This window comes from Myiozetetes cayanensis, unplaced genomic scaffold (genome assembly GCF_022539395.1).
Source record: "Myiozetetes cayanensis isolate MyiCay16 unplaced genomic scaffold, myiCay2020 scf7, whole genome shotgun sequence".
NCBI classification, from domain to species: Eukaryota; Metazoa; Chordata; class Aves; order Passeriformes; family Tyrannidae; genus Myiozetetes; species Myiozetetes cayanensis.
Window position 1 is genome coordinate 30,350,959 of NW_026087964.1, and position 19,416 is coordinate 30,370,374.

The 19,416-nt window shown below is 38.6% G+C and overlaps 1 protein-coding gene across 1 annotated transcript in view; it reads right to left on the reverse strand.

The window, feature by feature from the left end:
• TENM3 (teneurin transmembrane protein 3) overlaps window positions 1–19,416 on the reverse strand; it is a 1,298,714-nt gene that overhangs the window by 20,711 nt on the left and 1,258,587 nt on the right. The window contains 3 exon segments of the mRNA XM_050338169.1: window positions 14,426–15,300; window positions 16,129–16,283; window positions 16,865–17,097. Coding sequence (XP_050194126.1) covers window positions 14,426–15,300; window positions 16,129–16,283; window positions 16,865–17,097 — 1,263 coding nt within the window.

Genomic DNA, 19,416 nt, shown 5'->3' on the forward strand with positions numbered 1-19,416 from the left:
TCCCAGTATACCACTTGGGTTGAAAAAAAGCTACACATCAGTAGTATTCAGTGCACTGTGTGGCTTCAGTGCATTCTTATTTCCACATTATTATTTTTTGACTCTGTGCCTATAGTTCCTGAACTGGTCTTGGCTTTCATAAATACCTGAAAGCACATCATGGTCCTGAGATAAGCAGCTAATATTATTACAGTGGGGGAGAGTTCAAAGATCAGCAAAAATCATGCTACACATTCATGTTCTTAAAAACATGACTTTAAAGCTGCAAGAATCTTTAAAAAGCCATGATTGCTTGGTTCAGGCATCCTAGAGCAAGAAGAAAATGTGACTGATATGTGAAAGGTAAGAATAGGATTTCTCATGCTTTTATACCCTGGAACAAAAAGAAAAAGGGGAATAGCCCTTTCTACAATTCACCACATATTCCATTTTAGGATGGATTGCAATGTGTGTCCTTCATTTTGTTCACTGCACATCGAATACTAAACTTACTTTATACTTGCTATCTTTTTGCCCACAATCAAAGCTTTATCAATCACAGCATAGCAACATCACTCATACCTTTGGGCATTCTGCAGCCATTTTTCTTATTACATTCAAATATCCTTGCATTCTGCTGCCAAGGTGAATTTATTCACCCAAGACTGTCAGTTTTAGACTGAGAGATTTCTTTTTATCTGCCTAGTGTTCTAATATTGAAATTGCCCTAAAAGGAATGAGATCTGAAGTCTAGAGGGCGAGTGCCTATATTTGGCATTTCACAGCCTCTTTGATCTTTTCATCCAAACATAAGCTCATGCACACGTGTTACCATGGAGCCCGCTGATCCTTCTCCTATGCCAGGCTCCACAGCAAAGCCGTTCAACCAACCTCTTCAATTCCTCAAGAGCAAGTTGCACATAAACTTTCGAAGAATCTAAACCGGGAACTTGCTTCCTGGGTGTGACCTCACGTGCATGAATCCCATCAACTCATTTCCTTTTGCATTAATGAAACAATCTTCATATTTGGTCAATAACTACAGAAGACAGCAGTGGGGGCAGCTGCGACCACTACTAGCTTAAGTTCCTCTTAGATCAAATTATTTTTCTTCTTTAGGATGATCTGCCACTGCCAGATAGTTTTCCACTTCTGCAGTGAGAATTTCTCAGAGATAATCATTATCAGCTTCCCAGATTCTTGACCTTTTGCACTTCACCTGCTGGAAGTCTCTCTTCCATTGCTCCTCTCCTTCAGTTTTAATTACATGCCTTCCCAGACCATTTTCTGTTCTAGGCTATGTAGGACACTTACTTTGCAGCAGTAACTTCCTGGTAAGCCTTGCCACAGATGGAAATGTCCTACTTTCTTTATTTCTGACGCATTTCTCAAGTGCATTGTATCTTAGTCTGTAGCACATTTAGCTCAACCCCAACATGCAGAGAATTATTAATGTTTTATATCAGAAGTTACTTCAATGTAAAATAGGAAGCTGTCGAAATAAAGTGTATAGTAAAGGCTGCTCCTAAAGCCAGTTGCTTAGTTTTTTCACAGACCTGTGCAGCACACTCCCTTAACAAAGTAAACATCAGTTCCTGCACATTTCAGACAACAAGACATACAGTCCAAATGTACATGATGTATTTCTTTAAAAACTGGTTGCAGATTATACTACCAGTTGGGATACTGTAATAGAAAAATGAGGCATAAATGCATTTCGTAATATAGACATGTATAATTTTGACAGTAGAAGTAAAAGCAGTGTTACACTCTCATTCTAAACACATCAGAGGTATTTCCTCTATGCATCTCAAATTACCAAGAGTGGCTAAAAAATTTACGGAACATTACCCTACTTGTTTCAAACTATTAATGGGGAGACTTATTTACCACAGTGCTGCTTCTTGGCAGATAAGAACAGAAGGTTGAAAGTTGATGCTCAGGAGTGCAACATGCTGTTGTTTTAGGTGCATACCATGTTGACAACATACTGAAAAATCTGTCCTAACCCGGCAATGAAATGTCTCCTTTGGCTTGTCGAGGCCATCAAATTACATTTACATAGAGGACCTTTGTCTTTAACATTAAAGAGTTTTGGTTTCCAGATACATTCTTTCATTTGCATTCACCCTCATAGCACATTGCAGGTTTGGTCCCTCCCAAATAGTGAATTCAAAGTTGGAAAACTATAGAGTAAAGAGAAGCCACTTGAATATCACTTTCACTGCGTGCTCAACCAGTATCAGAATGGTTATCTTGCCAATCAAAAGACAGAGCCCACAGTTTATATACCATCACTTTTATAATCATTTCATCACATGTATGGAGCTCTCCTGTCCTCCAATGGTTTAAAATTGGGCATGGCAACTTACTGGAAGCTCTAGTTCTGGCTACATTTAACTATTACGTGGGCTGCTGAAAGAAAGGAAAAAACTTTCAACTTGAACATAATGAAATTTGCTATTTTTTCTACTCTATTTCTACACTGCTTTTGTCATTTTGATATGCATTTTTGCTTTTATATATCTGAAGAGGGACTGAATAAGCCTGCTAAGAATGAAAAAGGTGAAAATAATCTACAGATGCGTGGATAGACAAATGATTTTTTTTTAAAATGTATTTTTTATGTAGTCTCATTGAAATACACACTTCAGTGGATCCATATCTACTCATTTATAACCTGCCTTTAAAAAAAAAAAAAAGTAATTGAAATACTGTATGCAAATATTCCTTTTTTCCACACAGTGTATTTGACATCTCAGAAGGTTTAGCATCTTACTTGTGATTTCACAGTACAAATAGATCAGGAAACCTGAAATATTAAAGTATAACTTCTTTTGGAGGAAGTTTTTTTTTTAAAAAATGAACAATAAAAGATATGATGGTGGTATGTCTTCCTAATATTGTTTTGTTTTCCTTAACAAGAAGAAAGCAAATGACGATTTGATGTATGTTAGTTGCTTGTAAATTATAACAAGTGGATTTTAAAAAAATAATTATTATTGTCTAAGAAGGGATAGCATTTTTCCTTTGTTCTTATCTGGAATATTGTTAAGTATGAGAAGAAATGCAGCTAGGAGGGCCAACCATGTCTGGGGGGCATCAGGCAAAGCATCACCAGCCGGTCAAAGGAGGGGATTGTCCCGCTCTGCTCTGCACTGGGGTGGCCTCACCTTGAATATTGTGCGCAGTTTTGGGCACTGCAATATAAGAAAGATATTAAGCTGTTAGAGAGTGTCCAAAGGAGGGCAACAAAGATGGTGAAGGGCCTTGAGGGGAAATCATGCGAGGAGTGGCCGAGGTCACTTGGTGTGTTCAGCCTGGAGAAGAGGAGACTGAGGGGAGAACTCATTGCAGTTACAACTTCCTTGTGAGGGGAAGAGGAGGGACAGGCACTGATCTCTGGTGTGTGGTGACCAGTGACAGAACCTGAGGGAATGGCATGAAACTCTGTCAGAGGAGGTTTCAGTTGGATACTAGGGAAAGGTTCTTCATCCAGAGGCTGGTCATGCACTGGAACAGACTCCCCAGTGAGATGATCACAGCACCAAGCTTGACAGAGTTCAAGGAGTGTTTGTACAATGCTCTCAGGCACATGGTGTGATTCTTGGGGTTATCCTGTGCATTAGTCAGGGCCAGGAGTCGGACTTCAATGATCCTTAAAACTCAGGTTATTCTATGATTCTATGAAAAAAAACCCCAATATTATTTGCAGCCTTACAGAATTCTAAATATATGGGGGAAAAAAGCTTCCCTTTCCTTCCTGCTTTATTCCTTTCCCCTCTTTCTCTCCTTTTCCCTTCCTCTTTTCCCTTCCGTTGTACCTACCTCAGAGAAAATAGCAGATGAACACGAATAACAGAAAATAGGTTCAGGAGTAACTCTAGGAAAGAGCTAAATTAAACTATGGCTGGCAGCCCAATTCTGGGCAAGAATTTATAGGTCTACTTGTTTTTTAATGGAATTTGGGCAGAAAATGCCCAAAAAACCACAGAAGGTCATTAAAAGTATTAGGATCAGCTAAATTTCTCTGTCCTTTCCAATCAAGTGTCAGACAACTCAAGCTTAAATTTGAGCAGCTGGTCTATTTGCCCTGTTCCTTTATCTGATGGCTTTTCCATGGGGAAAGGGCCTTTATCCTGTTTTCATCTGGGAAAGTCTTATGCAACTGTTTGCACAGCTGATTAAATAACTCAGGTAATGGTCTTTTATCTCAGCAATGTGGTCAGGACAAATTTTTCAGCCCACGTTTAATGAAGAGATTTCTTCAGCTGAAAAGTGATTGACAATTTGTCTTTTCACCTTATCCTGTTACAACTGCAGCTCTTGAGAATTTTTGTTTTTTGGTGTGTCTATTTTGCCATAATGTTAAAAGGACAGTTTTCAGTCTTTTTGTAAACTGGCATTCAGCACACCAGAAGTGAACAATTCACTTAAATAGGCCTTTTTTGACAGCCATAACTCATTTGCGAAACAACAGGCACACTCTGAACTAGAATCACTGCAGGAAATGTGTCTGTTGGAAGGGGAACTCAAAGAAATGAATCAACCCTTTTTCCATGATAGCTTGTTCACTTCTGTATAGAGAAGGTTTTGATGCTCATTTTCCACTTCATTGCACATCCAGGCAAACAAGCTCGAGTTCACTGCTTGTGCTGAAGTAAGACTGACCACCTTCACAGCCTAATCCAAAATGACTTCCAGGTATTTGGAGACAGATATCTGGGGAGAGAGGTGCTTTGCAGCGAAAGAAGAAATACATCACTTTAGCATGCTGGGACTACTTTACTTTGTGACAGAAGACTGCCAAACTTCTCACTCATTGCTGTACGGCACTGCAGTCCTCCACACTGTGCTGATTGCTGCAGCAAGCCCCTGCCATGTATATTCTCATAAAGATTCGCAAAACCAAGAAGTCTGTTATAACTCACATATCTGACACACGTCTTACATGCAGAAGAACTTGCACAGATAAATAGCGTTAATGATGATGGTGTTTTCTGAAGAGATGGACAAATAACTCCAGTGTATGTGATGGGAGAAGGGGTGCACTCAGAGCAGTGGGATGTAGGCAGTATAGCTTACATGAGAGGTGTTTTGGGGGATGGAGCAGTTTCCCAGGGCTCGGGGTGCACCTCAGCAGCACACACCCTTTTGAACTGAGTGCAGCCAACTCAGGAGCAATTGAAGGGGGCTTGTTCTTATGATGACACTAAATTACAGTAGCTAGACTTTTATCTACAAGCCTTCAACACTTGTCCCTTGCTTTTCAACTACCCTCTAATGGGAATTTGCTGCCCCTGAGCCCTGCAGGGTCTGTAGGGGCTGGATTCTGGTTTTTGCCGGGGTGTGCAGAGCCAGCTCCCATCCTGCAGCAGCTTCCTGCGCTGGGTGTCTTTAATCTCGGGGCTCCTCATGGTTTCTGGTTTGTTTCTGTGTCACCTCCCCCTGCCTTCTTAGCTCTGTTCTGTTACTACTCTGTTCTATTACTGTACAAATAAACTGTGTGCCTTGTCAATACAAATACCTGAGCATGGCCTTTCAAATGAAAGAAATGTTGGTGTAGATATACTTTGTATGACAGATTGTTCCTTGCTGTAAGGTCTGCTTACACTACCAGAGCTGGGGGCACAGGCTTTTAGTGAAAAAAAAAAAAAGGATGTAAGGCTGGTCTGTTAGGCCAGGTATTTTGTTCACAGAATAAGCTGTAATGTTGCTTTTTTCCCCTTAATTTTTTTTAATTTTGAAAGGTAAAAACTCCATGAAGGTGTTTTTACAGGGTCACAAAAAATGGACATAATCAACATATTCAATTATGTTCGAAAAGCAGATTTAGTAACAGGAAAACAAAATTATATGGCTATATTCTTTTTCTTTTAGGACAATGGAATACCAAGAAAGTAAAAAATTATTGCTAGATTCAGGTTCTGTGGTTAATTTAGATATATAATATATATATTTTATATAAAATATGTATATAATTTAGAATAACATCCTTATTCCTTTAGAGCACAAGTCACACCCAACCAGTGCAGGTTTCAGAAGGGAGAGATTCTTCCCCTTTTGGAGGGAACTCCAAAGATGATAAGACTTTAAACTGTGTGTGCCTTGTAGGCTTCCTAAAGAGCTGATCAGTCTGGCCTCACTGGGGACATCAAGGAAGACCAAATCTCTTAATGAGGCTTGAAAATGTGTTCGAATAGAGCATGACTGAAAATAGAGAACAGCCTTTTCACATGCAGTCCAGAGCTGCCCCTCCACCCTCACTGCAGCAGGTTACCCGTAAAGACAGTGTGAAGGAGTATGAGTTAGCTTGACTATAGCCTCCCTGACTCCTGTTTGACAAAGAAGTCAACATGGAACAAGAATATTAACATGTTAATAACTGAACAAATGGTATTATTAAGTCCTTAATAAAGCCAGAAGTGAAAGGGATACTTTCAGGAGCCTGAGCAGAGCTGACTGGATTGACAATGCAGAACATTTATGTCATTAATACGAACAAAACTGTTTTTTTGCTGTACTATCCTTACTTAGGAGTGCTTTCCAAAACCACAGAAACATCACATCCTGATTTTCTTGACAGAAATCAAAGCAATTCTTCTTTTCTCATACATGTAAGATGTAATAACATTGTTATGTGTCTTCAGCATTGCTATTTTGATATTATTATCTATTCAATGGTTTCTCAGGTCTGCTTTAGTTCTAAGGGAGAAGGAACAGTAACATTTGAGAATGAAGAAACGGGTAAATGTCTATTAGATGAGACACTACTGCTATCAGGGCAATTAGGGGACACACTGCACTTCACTGAAAAAATTTCACATTGCTATCTAATGTTATATATTAATGGATTATTTTTAACATGGCTGTTTCTTTCATTAAACAGAATGAGTCTGAAACAACAAATTTGTGTGCTCTACTGTCAGCACAAGCCTTGAAAGATAAAGTATATAACATATATTATTATTATTATTATATAACATTATATATTACTATAGTATTATAATTATAAAATTACTCTAAAGTTGAGTTACAGTTCCAGTTTAGAAAACTGTGAGATTGTAACCTCTATTCTCTGAAGAAAGTTGAAGACAGAAATTTTAAAAATGTATTAATGATTTATCTTAAGAAGAAACGTGGTATGATCAGCAAGCACAACCATCACTAAGTTCCTCTCAGAAATTGCTTGTTGCATGTAATATGGTTACATACTTGTGTTGTATTGATGTGTCCAGGGGAAAGTTCAAAAAACCAAATCAAACATGCCAGCTTGATATTTTTCCCTACAAGTTCTCTTTGGTTAGGGGTTGTTTGAATAGAGAGGAAGAGTTTTAATCGCCTTTTGGCCAGCCTTGCTCCCATGAGTCTACATGAAGAGGTGAGAGAGGGTTATGCCTGCTAAATCTTCAGTCCTGTTGGGAGGAGGAGAAGCAAATATGCTTTAAAAGAGAAATACATGTATTGTGTGCTACATTGTGCCAGACAATGTGGATAAAGGGGCACTTTTGCAAGGACTGGATATCCCAAAACTATTCTCACAAAGACAGTTCAGAGACAGTTGAGAATGAAGAGAATATGTCTTTTGTTGCTTGATTATATATTATATGGGAAGATTAAAGACATTGCACTTGTAAGTCACAGTTCGCAATCAGGGGCTCATGTGATGCCACAAAAGTCAATGCAAGAACATGATAATCAGCTAAACAAAACTGCTTGAATGACTATGGTTAATTACTTTATAGCCACTCTGTTTTACACTGATGAAGCAAGAAGCAGCAGCAGTAAAACCAGAAGGTACATAAGGCTGCTGATGGTAAAAGGATAAAAATACCTAAAAAGCACAGTGATACCAAGGAAATTCGGATAATGTTGTTTAGCAGTGGTAAAAAATCCAATTACAATTTTGTATAAAGTTCTGGTATTTGTAAGAAAACAGAATCAGATTAGAATGAAAGCCCCAAAACTGCAAGGAAAAAGAAGACTAGATATTTTTAGATATTTGTATTACTGAAATATAAATGGTATAAAAAAATGAACACAAATAGAAACAAAAATATTACAGGAAAATAAAACCCCACAAATGTTATAAGAAATGGTATAGAAATATTGATTATGAAAACTGAATTTTTATCCTCTTATTATACAGTAAAAGTGGAAGTGGATTGACACTACTATTGGGGGATAATTTTCATCTGATCAAAATTAAATACTTGCTTTTATCTAAATGAAATCTTTCAGCATAAGTTCCATAGACTCTTCCATAGCCCAGTCTTGGTTCTTTCCAAGTCAGACTCCACAAGCAACATATTAAGATGAAGCAAGAGGAAAAACTGCAAAATGTCATCTGTTCTCTGTTGCCAAATGCTGACAGTTACAGATGATGTGCCTGGTACTTGGGGAAACTAAGCAAGTCCAAGCCAGAGGCAATATCTTACTCTGTATCACAGAGTTTTTGGGAAACCACAGCACTGAAAGCATTGTTAATAAAAGTGTAATATGCAAAGGGTGATACTCTGTAGCACACAGTGAAAATAAGATTTTTGCCTGCGATTTGCTCTAGTCTATAAATTATCGCAAAGATTTCATATTCTTCATGATTCTGCCACCTTTCTAGAATAGCTGGAAAGCTCATTAATTTAACTTAGGAGCAAAGTAAACTTGTAAGGGTTCTTCTTGCTAAGGTCACTGTCTTTGCTTTCTGTTGCATTCCCTTGGAGACAAAGATTGAGTAGAGGAAGGAGGAGGGGAAGGAGAAGACAAACGAGCTCAGGGCACGAAGTGTCTGGGGAAACATTGGATGGACTGTCAAAAGATACAAGAGGGTATTGAAAAGAAATGCACTGTTGGGAAAGGAAAAGCAGGGAAGCCAAACACACTTTAGGGAAAAAATGGGAGATGTGGGAAGGAGCAAGATACAAGGTAAGAAAGTAAGGAAACATAATAGGAGGTCTGGAAAGCAAAAAAAGAGACATGGAAGAGAGGCAGTGAATTTCCAGGGAAGAGGAGCCATCTTAATCTGGATCAGATCTCCGCCTGCTGATACTGCTTCTAAAAGAAGAGGAAGACAAAAGGAGAGAAGGTTGAAAAGAGAGAAGAAACAGTGGCTATTGGAATTATTTCAGGTGCTGGAGCAGGTTCAGAGAAGAGCAACCAGGCTGGTGAAGGGACTTGAACACAAGTCCTGTGAGGAGAGGCTCAGGGAGCTGGGGTTGTTTAGCCTGGAAAAGAGGACACTCAGGGGAGACCTCATCACTCTCTACAACTACCTGAGAGGAGGTTGTAGCCGGGTGGGGGTCGGTCTCTTCTCCCAGGCAACTATCAGTAAGACAAGAGGGCATGGTCTTAAGCTCTGCCAGGGGAGGTTTAGGTTGGATGTTAGAAAGGAATTCTTTACAGAGAGGGTAATCAGACATTGAAATGGGCTGCCCAGGGAAGTGGTGGATTCACTATCCCTGGAGGTTTTTAAGATGAGACTGGATATGGCACTGAGTGCCATGGTCTAGTAACCAGGTTGGTTTTGGATCAAGGGTTGGACTTGATGATCTTGAAGGTCTTTTCCAATCCAAGGCTTTTTAGGCATTCACTTCTGATATTTCAAAAATTTAGGTCCACCAGGTGCACCTGGTTTAGCCATCTGTATGTAAACTCAGAATGGAAACTGCTGCACAGAAATAATGTCATGTAGGCTATTGAGAAAGTGTCATTTCCAAAATGCTAATATGCATATAATTAGCTTAACTTTTAAGATTTATCTGTTTAAATCTTCATATTATGCATACATAATATGCAGTTACAGTTAATAGTTTCCAGCTCAGATATCTCACAAATTTACAGCAGAATTTGATTAGGCTGATTACTTTTATACCTTGTATAATATTATAATTTCATTATAAAAACCTAATCTGGCTGACTTTTAGCTTCATATGGCTCAACTGGTTTTTTGTATGCATGCATTTTCAGTAATTTTTATAAATGCTCTGTTAATATCATTGTTATGTAGCAAGTTTTTAGACCTTCAAAAACCTGAAACAGTTACTATGAATTTGAGTAACAGTGCCTCACAGAAGTATGCATTCTTGAAATATAAGGTGTCAGTTTTGATCAGCAGACTATAACCCTTAACAAAATAGAAATTTGCAAATCCATTTTGCCATAAAGAGATTAAAAAAACCCAAAGTCTGTAAACAAACAAAGAAAACAGATTATATGATATCCTAATTCAAGCTAGTATTTATAATTTCACTATAAAAACTACAAAGAGCCTTAAAAATATATTTCCTATATGTCAGTCCTTCCCTTCTTCAGGCAAAGAGATAAATTATAAACCCAATAAATTATAGATTAATTAGTGTCCAGGCTACATGAAATATAGAAGTAATCTTCTTTTGGTTCTGGTATTAGTGTGACTTAAACTGTGGAAAAAAGCCATGAAAAAAAAAAAGCCAAATGCTTTAGTATGTGCCAGAGCAGTGATTGCCAACTTTTGGGATGCAATCTTTTTTCAAAGATTTCCTCTTTTCACTGAAAAGTTGCTCTGGAAAAGGAAAAAAAAAAAAGATTCAATTGTTTTCATAAATCTGCTCTCAAATCACTGAGAATTAGCTGAAATGATCTAAGTTGTTTGGATCCATGATCAAGTTATACAACCAGATTTGCACAGGAAAATAAGCAACAAAGCTATTCCTGAATTGCTCCAAAGGCTGAACTTTTTACTGCTAAACCCACAGTATTTTCCCTCCACGTATCTTCTGCCATTTAAACAGATGTGTGAAAACCAAAGGGTGAAACAACCCAGCCACACTCAAAGCTAGTTGAAAAAAGGCATTTCTAGTCCACTGGACATTCAAACACTTGAACATTTTTAACTGTGAGTGGGAAGAAAGTCTAAATTCACCATGGAATATAAATTCTATCATCTTAAAATATTTAGAGAATTTGAATAATATAGTAAATAAAATAGGTAAATAAACTGTGATGTTAAAGGAAAATGCATCCAACCCTGAAGCTGAAGTATTTTGCTATTGTTACAAGGAAGTCAGAACGATTTCTCATAATTTCTTATTCTTCACCTGACATTTGAGGGAAACCTCTCTGTTTTAAAAAGAGTGCATTTTTTTCAACAGAAAACACTTCAGCTGAAAATGTTTTAGTCCATACTACCTACAAATGTGAATATGCAGAAGCTGAGAGATACATGCTTGTACATCAATGTCAGCCCCACACAAGCCCTTCTATGACACATGTAGTTGCCATCTATTTTGGCAATAGTAGCAAAAAACTCTAGAAACCCAGGCTTGTCAGATTTAATGTTACAAATCATCAGCACCAAGAAGTCACAATAATACTTGATCTTAGAACAAAAACCAGCAAAATAGTTGTGTTTACAACTATCTTTCTTCAAAAGGGAAATATACTGACACAAATTTGGTGTATGGGGATTTTATGTTAAAAAGAAGCAAGCAGCTATGATGCCCGATGGATGTTTTTAAAGAATGCTGTTTTGGCAAGAAAAATAACAGTGCTTTCCTCCCCCCATCACCCCCTGCCCCCTTTATTCCCTGTAGCTTTACATAATCAGTGCATTTTTTTTTTATTTTTGGTATTAACTTGTACAGAGCATCATAGAAAACATTACTGGAAGGGACCTTGAGAGGTCATGTGGTCTAACTTCTACCCCAAGGCAGGATGTGTTCTTCCTGTGTTGGTCCTGAAAGATGTCTAATCTGTTCTTAAAGACAGTCTGTGAAGGGCAAGGGGTCACTATCATTGTTGTCTGCTCCAGGGCTCCAAAATCTTCACCATGAAGTTTTTCCAAATGTCTAATCTGAATCTTCCTTGTTGCAATTAAACAGATTACTGCTTCACCGTGGCTACAGGGAGGAGATAAATATCTTTGCTTCTGTGAAAGCCTCATACACTTGCAAATTCAAGGAGAGTGAAATTGCCTAGCTTTCTCTGCAATTACTTCAGCTTGGGAATTCTAACGAGATATTGGTTGGAGGTAATTGTTCAGGAAGAGCATAAGCAGCAGCTTGGAAATAATACTAATACTTACTGAGGGGAATAGCCTGCCCTTTGGGTTCTCTGTAAGGCAGCTGGACATAACCTAACTCAGACCAGAAAGCCTGCATGAAAGCAGATCAGGTGTGAAAGATGGCTATTTACAGACTCGGGAAATAGCTATGTGCTTCATGACACACAGTACCCTAAATTCTCCCCATGAGGAAAAATACAGACCTATCAATCCCTTAATAGTGAATATAATATCCACTTTTTTGTGATCACGCAGATGCCATTAAGATACATTCAGGAGCCACCAGCTACTTCTGTGGTACACCGCAGTAGGCTACATAAAAACTACAGGCAACATGGTGAGGAATTACCGCCCTGATTAAAACTCTAGGTCCTCAATTAGCCAGTATGAATGCCAGCACGATTTGAAGTGCCTGCTGTACCCAGCGGATGCCTTAATTTCTGTACAGGACTTCACTATCCCCCAAACTGACTGTCTTGCCCAACTCACCTACTGGAAACAAGTGGTTGTGTGTGTCACAGTTAAACACCAAATTTACTCTGTGGAAATAGAGGGCTACTCCCAGCCCACCTAAAGCTGTGCTTTGGCTTCTCAGCATACAGAACAGGGCTAACTCATGAGACGGAGAACACCTGCCCTCCCAGTAGAACACATTCTCATTCCTCTGTGTATCCTCACTGTGCTTTTGTGTCCTCTTGGCAGGACCTAAAAAGATACGCAGCGGATGCACCAATGCACAATTAAATATTACAGATGTGTGCTAATGCTTTGGGAATGTGCCCGCTACCAAAGCCCTGCCAATTTACAGATTATTGTAAGAGTACCTTAAAACTGGCAGCACCACCATCCCACCTGCTGTCTTTGTTAGGGATCAGCATTTCTAGCCCTGTCTCCACTTCAGGACACAATATGCCGTGAAGCAGCACCTGCTGCTCTTGTGTCTCTGATAGGGATATGTAAAGGCTGGAGAGTAGATACAGGTGCTCAGAGTCCTCCTGCACACTGCCTCAGCCAAATGTACACTGACAGAAATATGAAGTTATCTCAGAACACAGATGTTTGGCTTTGCTGCCACTGCCTGACACTGGTACTTTATTTTCTTTATCATGTGTGTTGAATTGAAAGCTTTTTTTTTAGACTCTGACCTTGGCAGCAGTTGCTACTGCATTTCATCATAAAGATAGGAGAAAAGAAAAGGGGAAAAAAAAAAAAAGGAAGAGGGACTTACTGGATTTTCATGATGCCCTTTGTAATCCTGAACAGTTCATCTCAGGGCCCTCTAACACTTTTACTTATCATACTAATGCTCTGTCTTCCAGTCCTTCATAAACACCTTTTTACCCAACCTCACCATGTCTTGGATGTGATTTAAAAATACACATATTTTTACAGTTGGCAGAGATGACTGAAAAAAATCTGAGTTAATTCTACATTGATCTTTTTTGAAATACTGGTTTGTGTTTTAAGCTGTATTTTTGTTACATTTTGCTTAGCATATCAGTTCGCAGCTCAGCTCATCTGGAGATGAAGTTGCCTACAAAATCTGTATGTGAACTCTGGTTCTACTAGTTTATCTATAAATTGTCATGACCTTTATTAATCAATATAACTGAGAATTCTGTAAAAGGTTTTTCTAATCTGTCTGTTATGAACAGGCATTGATGACTTAATGACTGTAACACAGGCTAAAGCAATTCACTGAAAAGATTTTTTTCTGAGGTTGGTAAAATTACAAGTCCTACTGTTCCAGTAATACCTCTCACTGTTGTGTTTGCACCTGTACCCGACACGGTGCTGGTGGTTTCTGTGTTTTCAGTTTATTCCTACAGGAATGACACTTCTCCTCACGGCCCACATTCCTTTTTTCAGCTTTCTCCAACTGGGTCCACCTGTGTGAAGGCCTGCTGTGCCATCCAGGAGATCCTTCCTATTATTTGCCACTCTGTGAAACACAACCTTTTACTAACCACCCAGACTTTTTTTTTTTTTGGGTAGGAGATTATGCAGACAAAAAAAAAGAAATAAAAAAAAATTGAACAGTGAAGACAAATTTCTTGTCAGTGTTTGCTGCAGAGCAATGCCAATCTAATGAGCAAGTGGGATGACAATATAGTTATTGATGCAAATCTACACAACCATGGTTGTCTGAGTTACAAATTTCTTGACAAGAGTGAAATGTTGGCTCACTATTATTTCAAGATATAAAACTGAAGTTCAAAATAATGAATTCAAAATTATTCTATTTAAGAAGAAGCCAGAAGAGGAAGACAGCATGGGATATTAAAAGTATCTTTCTGTGCTTTCAGGGGTCATTTTTACAGTTACTTCATCAGCCTCGAGAAATACTTTAAATAGTTCTGTAGAACTCAGTAAAACTATAAGATATGTGACTTTATTTTATGTACTTACTCAAAAAAAGTGGTCCATCCTGTCTCATCACTTTTAGTTGCCAGAAGTCCACTGTTGCCATGGTAGGTAAATAAGACCAGCTCCTGCCCTTGTGCAGTCATGCTTTTCAAACATCCATTAGTGCCTATTGTCAGCCAGATGACTTGGTTATCAGGGGAGACCACTCTTACTGGCATCCGGTTGGGATCCCGTCTGATCCGAAGAGTATTCCCATTGCTATCTGTCACCGCAGTAATATCATTATCATTGCTGTAGCTAAAATTGTACAGATAGTCTCCGGTGACTAAACTCACAGTGTACTGGTGAGTACCATTGACATCAAAGATGTAAAGTTCCTGGTCAGTTGGAGAAGCAACTTCATAGAAGTTCATTGAATTCATTAAGGGTTTGTTCTTTGACACAGCCCGTATCCTAATATTTCCCAGATCAGCAATATACAGGGTGCCATCTGGAGACACAGCCAAGGAGGAAGGAGCGTTAAGTTTGGCATCTTTAGCGTAGCCATCTCCATTCTGGTAACAGTCACAGTTGACATCATTTTTGCAATCACACTCTGAGGGTATTCCAGCAACTAATGAGATCTCTCCATCAGTTGTGACCTGTCTTATCCTATTAATCTTTTTTTCATCAGTCTCTGTAATGTAGAGTACCCCGCTGTAGGACACGGCAATGGCAGTTGCCGACTCCAGCGTGGTCTGGACAGCGTGCTTTCCCACCGCGTACTCCACCCCGGGAACCTGGCAGTGCATCGGCCTCCCTGCCGCAATGCGAACCTGACGGTTCTCGGTGATCTGCAAAACTACGTTGTTATCCAAAACGTAAATGGAGTTATCCATTGGGTTGATGGCTAAATCTGTAGGCCATTCCAGACGTACCTAAACAAACGGAAGTGTTTTATTGAACAGTTAACCAGTGCAGATTAAATGAATTAATTCACCTTCAGTTTTAGAGAGAGCTGTAAGGATATTTTCTGTCTGCTGTAAGCAATCCTGACAAAAGAACTCCCATGAATACATGCAGCAAACTGAAGCTTTTCAGGGAGGCGAGGCATCCATTTTATTGAAAAGAGCCAGCTGCACTGGAACTATAATACAGGTTGAATTTCCCCTCCAATAAATGCTATATTTTTCTGTATCATAAGTAACTATAGAGACAGATATCAACATCTGAACACATACTTAACAACAGTATTCATCTTTCATTTTTGTAGTAGCAACGACTTACTACTTTCCAGATTATGAAACACTGTACTCCATTTTTTGAACATACCACTAGTGATGTCCCTTCTTGCCTACACAAGTTCTTGAGAAAAACAGAAAAATATGGGGATTTTGTGTAAATCCTCTCATTCCCTCTACTAGGCTAGGGATGTTAGCAATTCAGAAAACATCACCATGCCAAGGTAGTTCTAACAGATATGCCATTCTCCCAGTATTTACTACCAGGCTTAATGTTTCCTGCTGATAGTTTTGCTGTTCTAAACTGAACTGAGCTTTATGGGCAGAAAAATTGAATACAGCAGCATTTATAGCTAAGAAAATACACTGCAATTCACGTCCTTGGAACAGGTTGCTTTCTCCCCCAAATCTGCTGTGAAATATCCATTACACACTCCACCCAGTTTTATTTCAAGGGGCTAGAAAGCTGCATTTCAATTTCTATCTCCAGCTAAGCTTTCCAAATTAGCAGCAACTGAAAAGTACCTGGCTGATGTGCATGCTGGTATCACAGGTTAGAGGTCGTGCTGAGGTCAGGTCGTTGGAGCCAAGCAACGTCGATATTATTCCATTCTGATCCACTTTTCTGATCATGGTCCCATCAACAAAGTAGATTAACCCATTCTTGTCTATTGCTATTCCTTTAGCGAAGCAAAAAAAAAATCAGTTGTTTTTTCTTTTTTTTTTTTTTTCTGTACTAGAAATGAATATATTATCCATAACTAAGGATATAGGTAGTATGTATCTAATGGAAATTGCAGGCAGTAAATCTGGTCTCAGGCAGTAGGTAGTAAAAGAGCTTATTAACCAATATTCAGAATGAAATCTACTACTGTTGATTGCATTTGCTGTTCATTTGCTGTTGTGTGTTGAGAAGGGACTAGCTCTTAAGTTAACCGAAAACATGGGATAAGTGGGACCAAAAGCAATGTGGATTTTACATCTTCACTACTGCCTGCCAAGCACATAATCTAAATAAGCACTTAAAAATGCTCAATAACCACTCAAGACAAGTATTTCGCAAAAAATCAACCCTAATTGATTTAAAAAAAAATCAGTCCCCATAACTTTCTTCCTCAATAGTCTTTCCTGTTGGAAAAAAAATTACTCAAACCCCCAATTTTTGAAACAACTACTGGGTTCAGTAATTAAACGTGCTCATGCCTCCAGCTCTGAACTTTTTGCATTATTTTGAAAGTTACAGAGGGAGAACTCTTTTTACCTTTAGGGCTCATGAGAGTTGCCTCCACCGCCTTGCCTCCATCACCACACCTTGCCTCATCGAACGGCAGGCACTGCTCCCCTGTTCCTCCTATCACCTCAGCATTTTTGGTCAGGTCTTTCGCGCCCGTGAGTGACTTGGGCCGATAAATCCTGCGTGTGTTTGTGTCGGACACGTACAAATCTCCTGTCACGGGGTCAGTTGCGAGGTAGTATCTGTGAGCTGGGTTGTTGCTGTAAAATGGAATTACACATTGCATATGCTGCAATTAATTGCACCTAACACTGGATCAAGAAGAAAAGGGTTCAGTTCATATGCAATGCGCAGCAATACAGAAAAAGTTAAAGCCAATGGTGATGCTCTATGCATAGGTAGCAGAGGTCATAGCCCCAAAACCTTTTTTGGTTCACATTTCTGCTCTGTGTCACAGGCAGCCCAATCCAGACTAATGGCTTGGGGACAGAAGATCCATTTTGTCTGTGACACTCACAGGCCTGTACAATGCTCTGTATATTACAGATGGTGTGTACCTCTGTAATAGGACAAATCAAAATACTGTGGTTTAAAACCTTCCAGAACCTTGAACCAGTTCCAAATTTTGCAGTAGGACCCCAGCCCTCACTTACACTTTGTTGCTATTATCCTACCTGTTTTATTATAATTTACATAAGGCTGCTGAGGTGCATGGTTTAGGTAAGTCGTAAACAGATAAGGTAGTTTGAATGATGAGTTCACAGGCAAGAGATAAGACATCATTCATAAGTATTTGTTTAATCCACTGCTTTCAAGTTCATGATATGCATGATTTAACACATCTCTTCCACCAGAGCACTGAGCGGAGCTTTTCCATTCTTCTTAACTCAGAGTCATATTTCAAATAACCTACACACTGGCACAAAACTGCTAACTATGCCAACACAGTCTTTATTACAGTGAAAATATATATTGCTAACCATTTTCCCAGAAACTTACACTTTGCCTCTCCACTGGTGCCACATAATTGAGAATTACTGTCTTTACTCCCCTGCTGGTGAAAAAACCAGCCCAAGAGATTACCTTTTGTGTTGATATATTATGATGTAGAAACTTAACCCACTACAGTTGGGATTCCTGACCTAATTTATGGTATAAAGAGCTGAAATAAGGTCATGTAAATACAGGAGGTAATTTCAGATGCTCCCCTCATGGATTGAAGCAAAAGTGTCGGAACAGTCACTTCTGATGTTTGCAAAAGTGCTCCTTAAATAGATCTACCAGTCTGGTGATAGCCAAACATCTGTTCACAGAATGCTATACTTCACATTTTGTAAATACATAACTGTGCTAGTGTAACACATTTTTATGTACTGCCACTTGGAAAAAGCAACAAGAGACCAACAGGAACAACTTGTGAACAAATTATGTCTTTTGGCAGGGACAGATTTTTACAGCTCTCCAATTACAGAAACATAGGAAAAAAAGAGTGTTGCATAAATAGGATTTTATTTGGTTTTAAGACTTTTAACATGTTGGTTCAGAACGGAGAAACCAAGTGAAACAGACTAATGAAATCAAATACACAGTGATTAGCACCTCTTAAAAAGCTCTGCTATAGCACTGAGTGTTGTACAGCATGTCTGAAAACAATCAAATGTAGGTTTACTTTAAATTTCTGCCTGTTAGAAATCTATTATTGTCAGTGTGCCAAAAGGAAGGTATTTTCAAAACCTTAATTTTATGCAGCGATCATTTAATCTGATGACTATGTAGTGTGCGAATTATTTATACCTCCATAGACTGCAAATTAAATTATACCCATTTACATGATTACTTTGGTCTTTAAGAAACTTTGCAGACACTTCAAATATAAACACATTGCAAAATGTGAAATGTGCAATTAAATTTTATTTCATTGTAATTTAAAATAAAGTCCTTTCTTATACTACTGAAATCTAAATTGAAGTACCTCTCTTCAATGCATCTAACATTGCCTCAATCAGATTTTTTAACCAGTGGAATAAGGAGTCATCAAATCAAAACCTAAGTAATTTATGCCTTAACACAATTATTTCTTTCTAAAAAGAATTTTTAAAGTTCTTCTTTTCATAAAGATGAAAATATTTCTATGTTCTAATTAATTCCATAAAAAAGCCCACATTAGGGGGTAAGTTCTCATAGTAAGCAGTATATCCTCATCAAACAACAACAAAAAAGTACACCTGATAATTTAAATGTGTTTTGTCATTGTACTAAAAAATCTCCCCGAGTTTGGGAGTGCATAGGATATTACTGCTGAATCAATACAAACTCTCCAACTTGCCAGACGTAGATGTCTAGTGGCTCCTTTCTGAGCTAATACAGCAGACATTTCTCAGCATTTCTTTTCAGGTGAAGGTTGAACAGCTGAGGCAGTTTTAGGTGATAGAAAACCTCAGTAATTCCTGGGATCAAGATACAATTTGAGGAACTGAGTAACTGTCTAGTGAAAACTATATTTGCTTTGGAGCCAGAAAACATCCATGTGTGCTACGCAGATCTCAAAATCAGTAGAGGGATAAGCAGCCAGCAGTTGG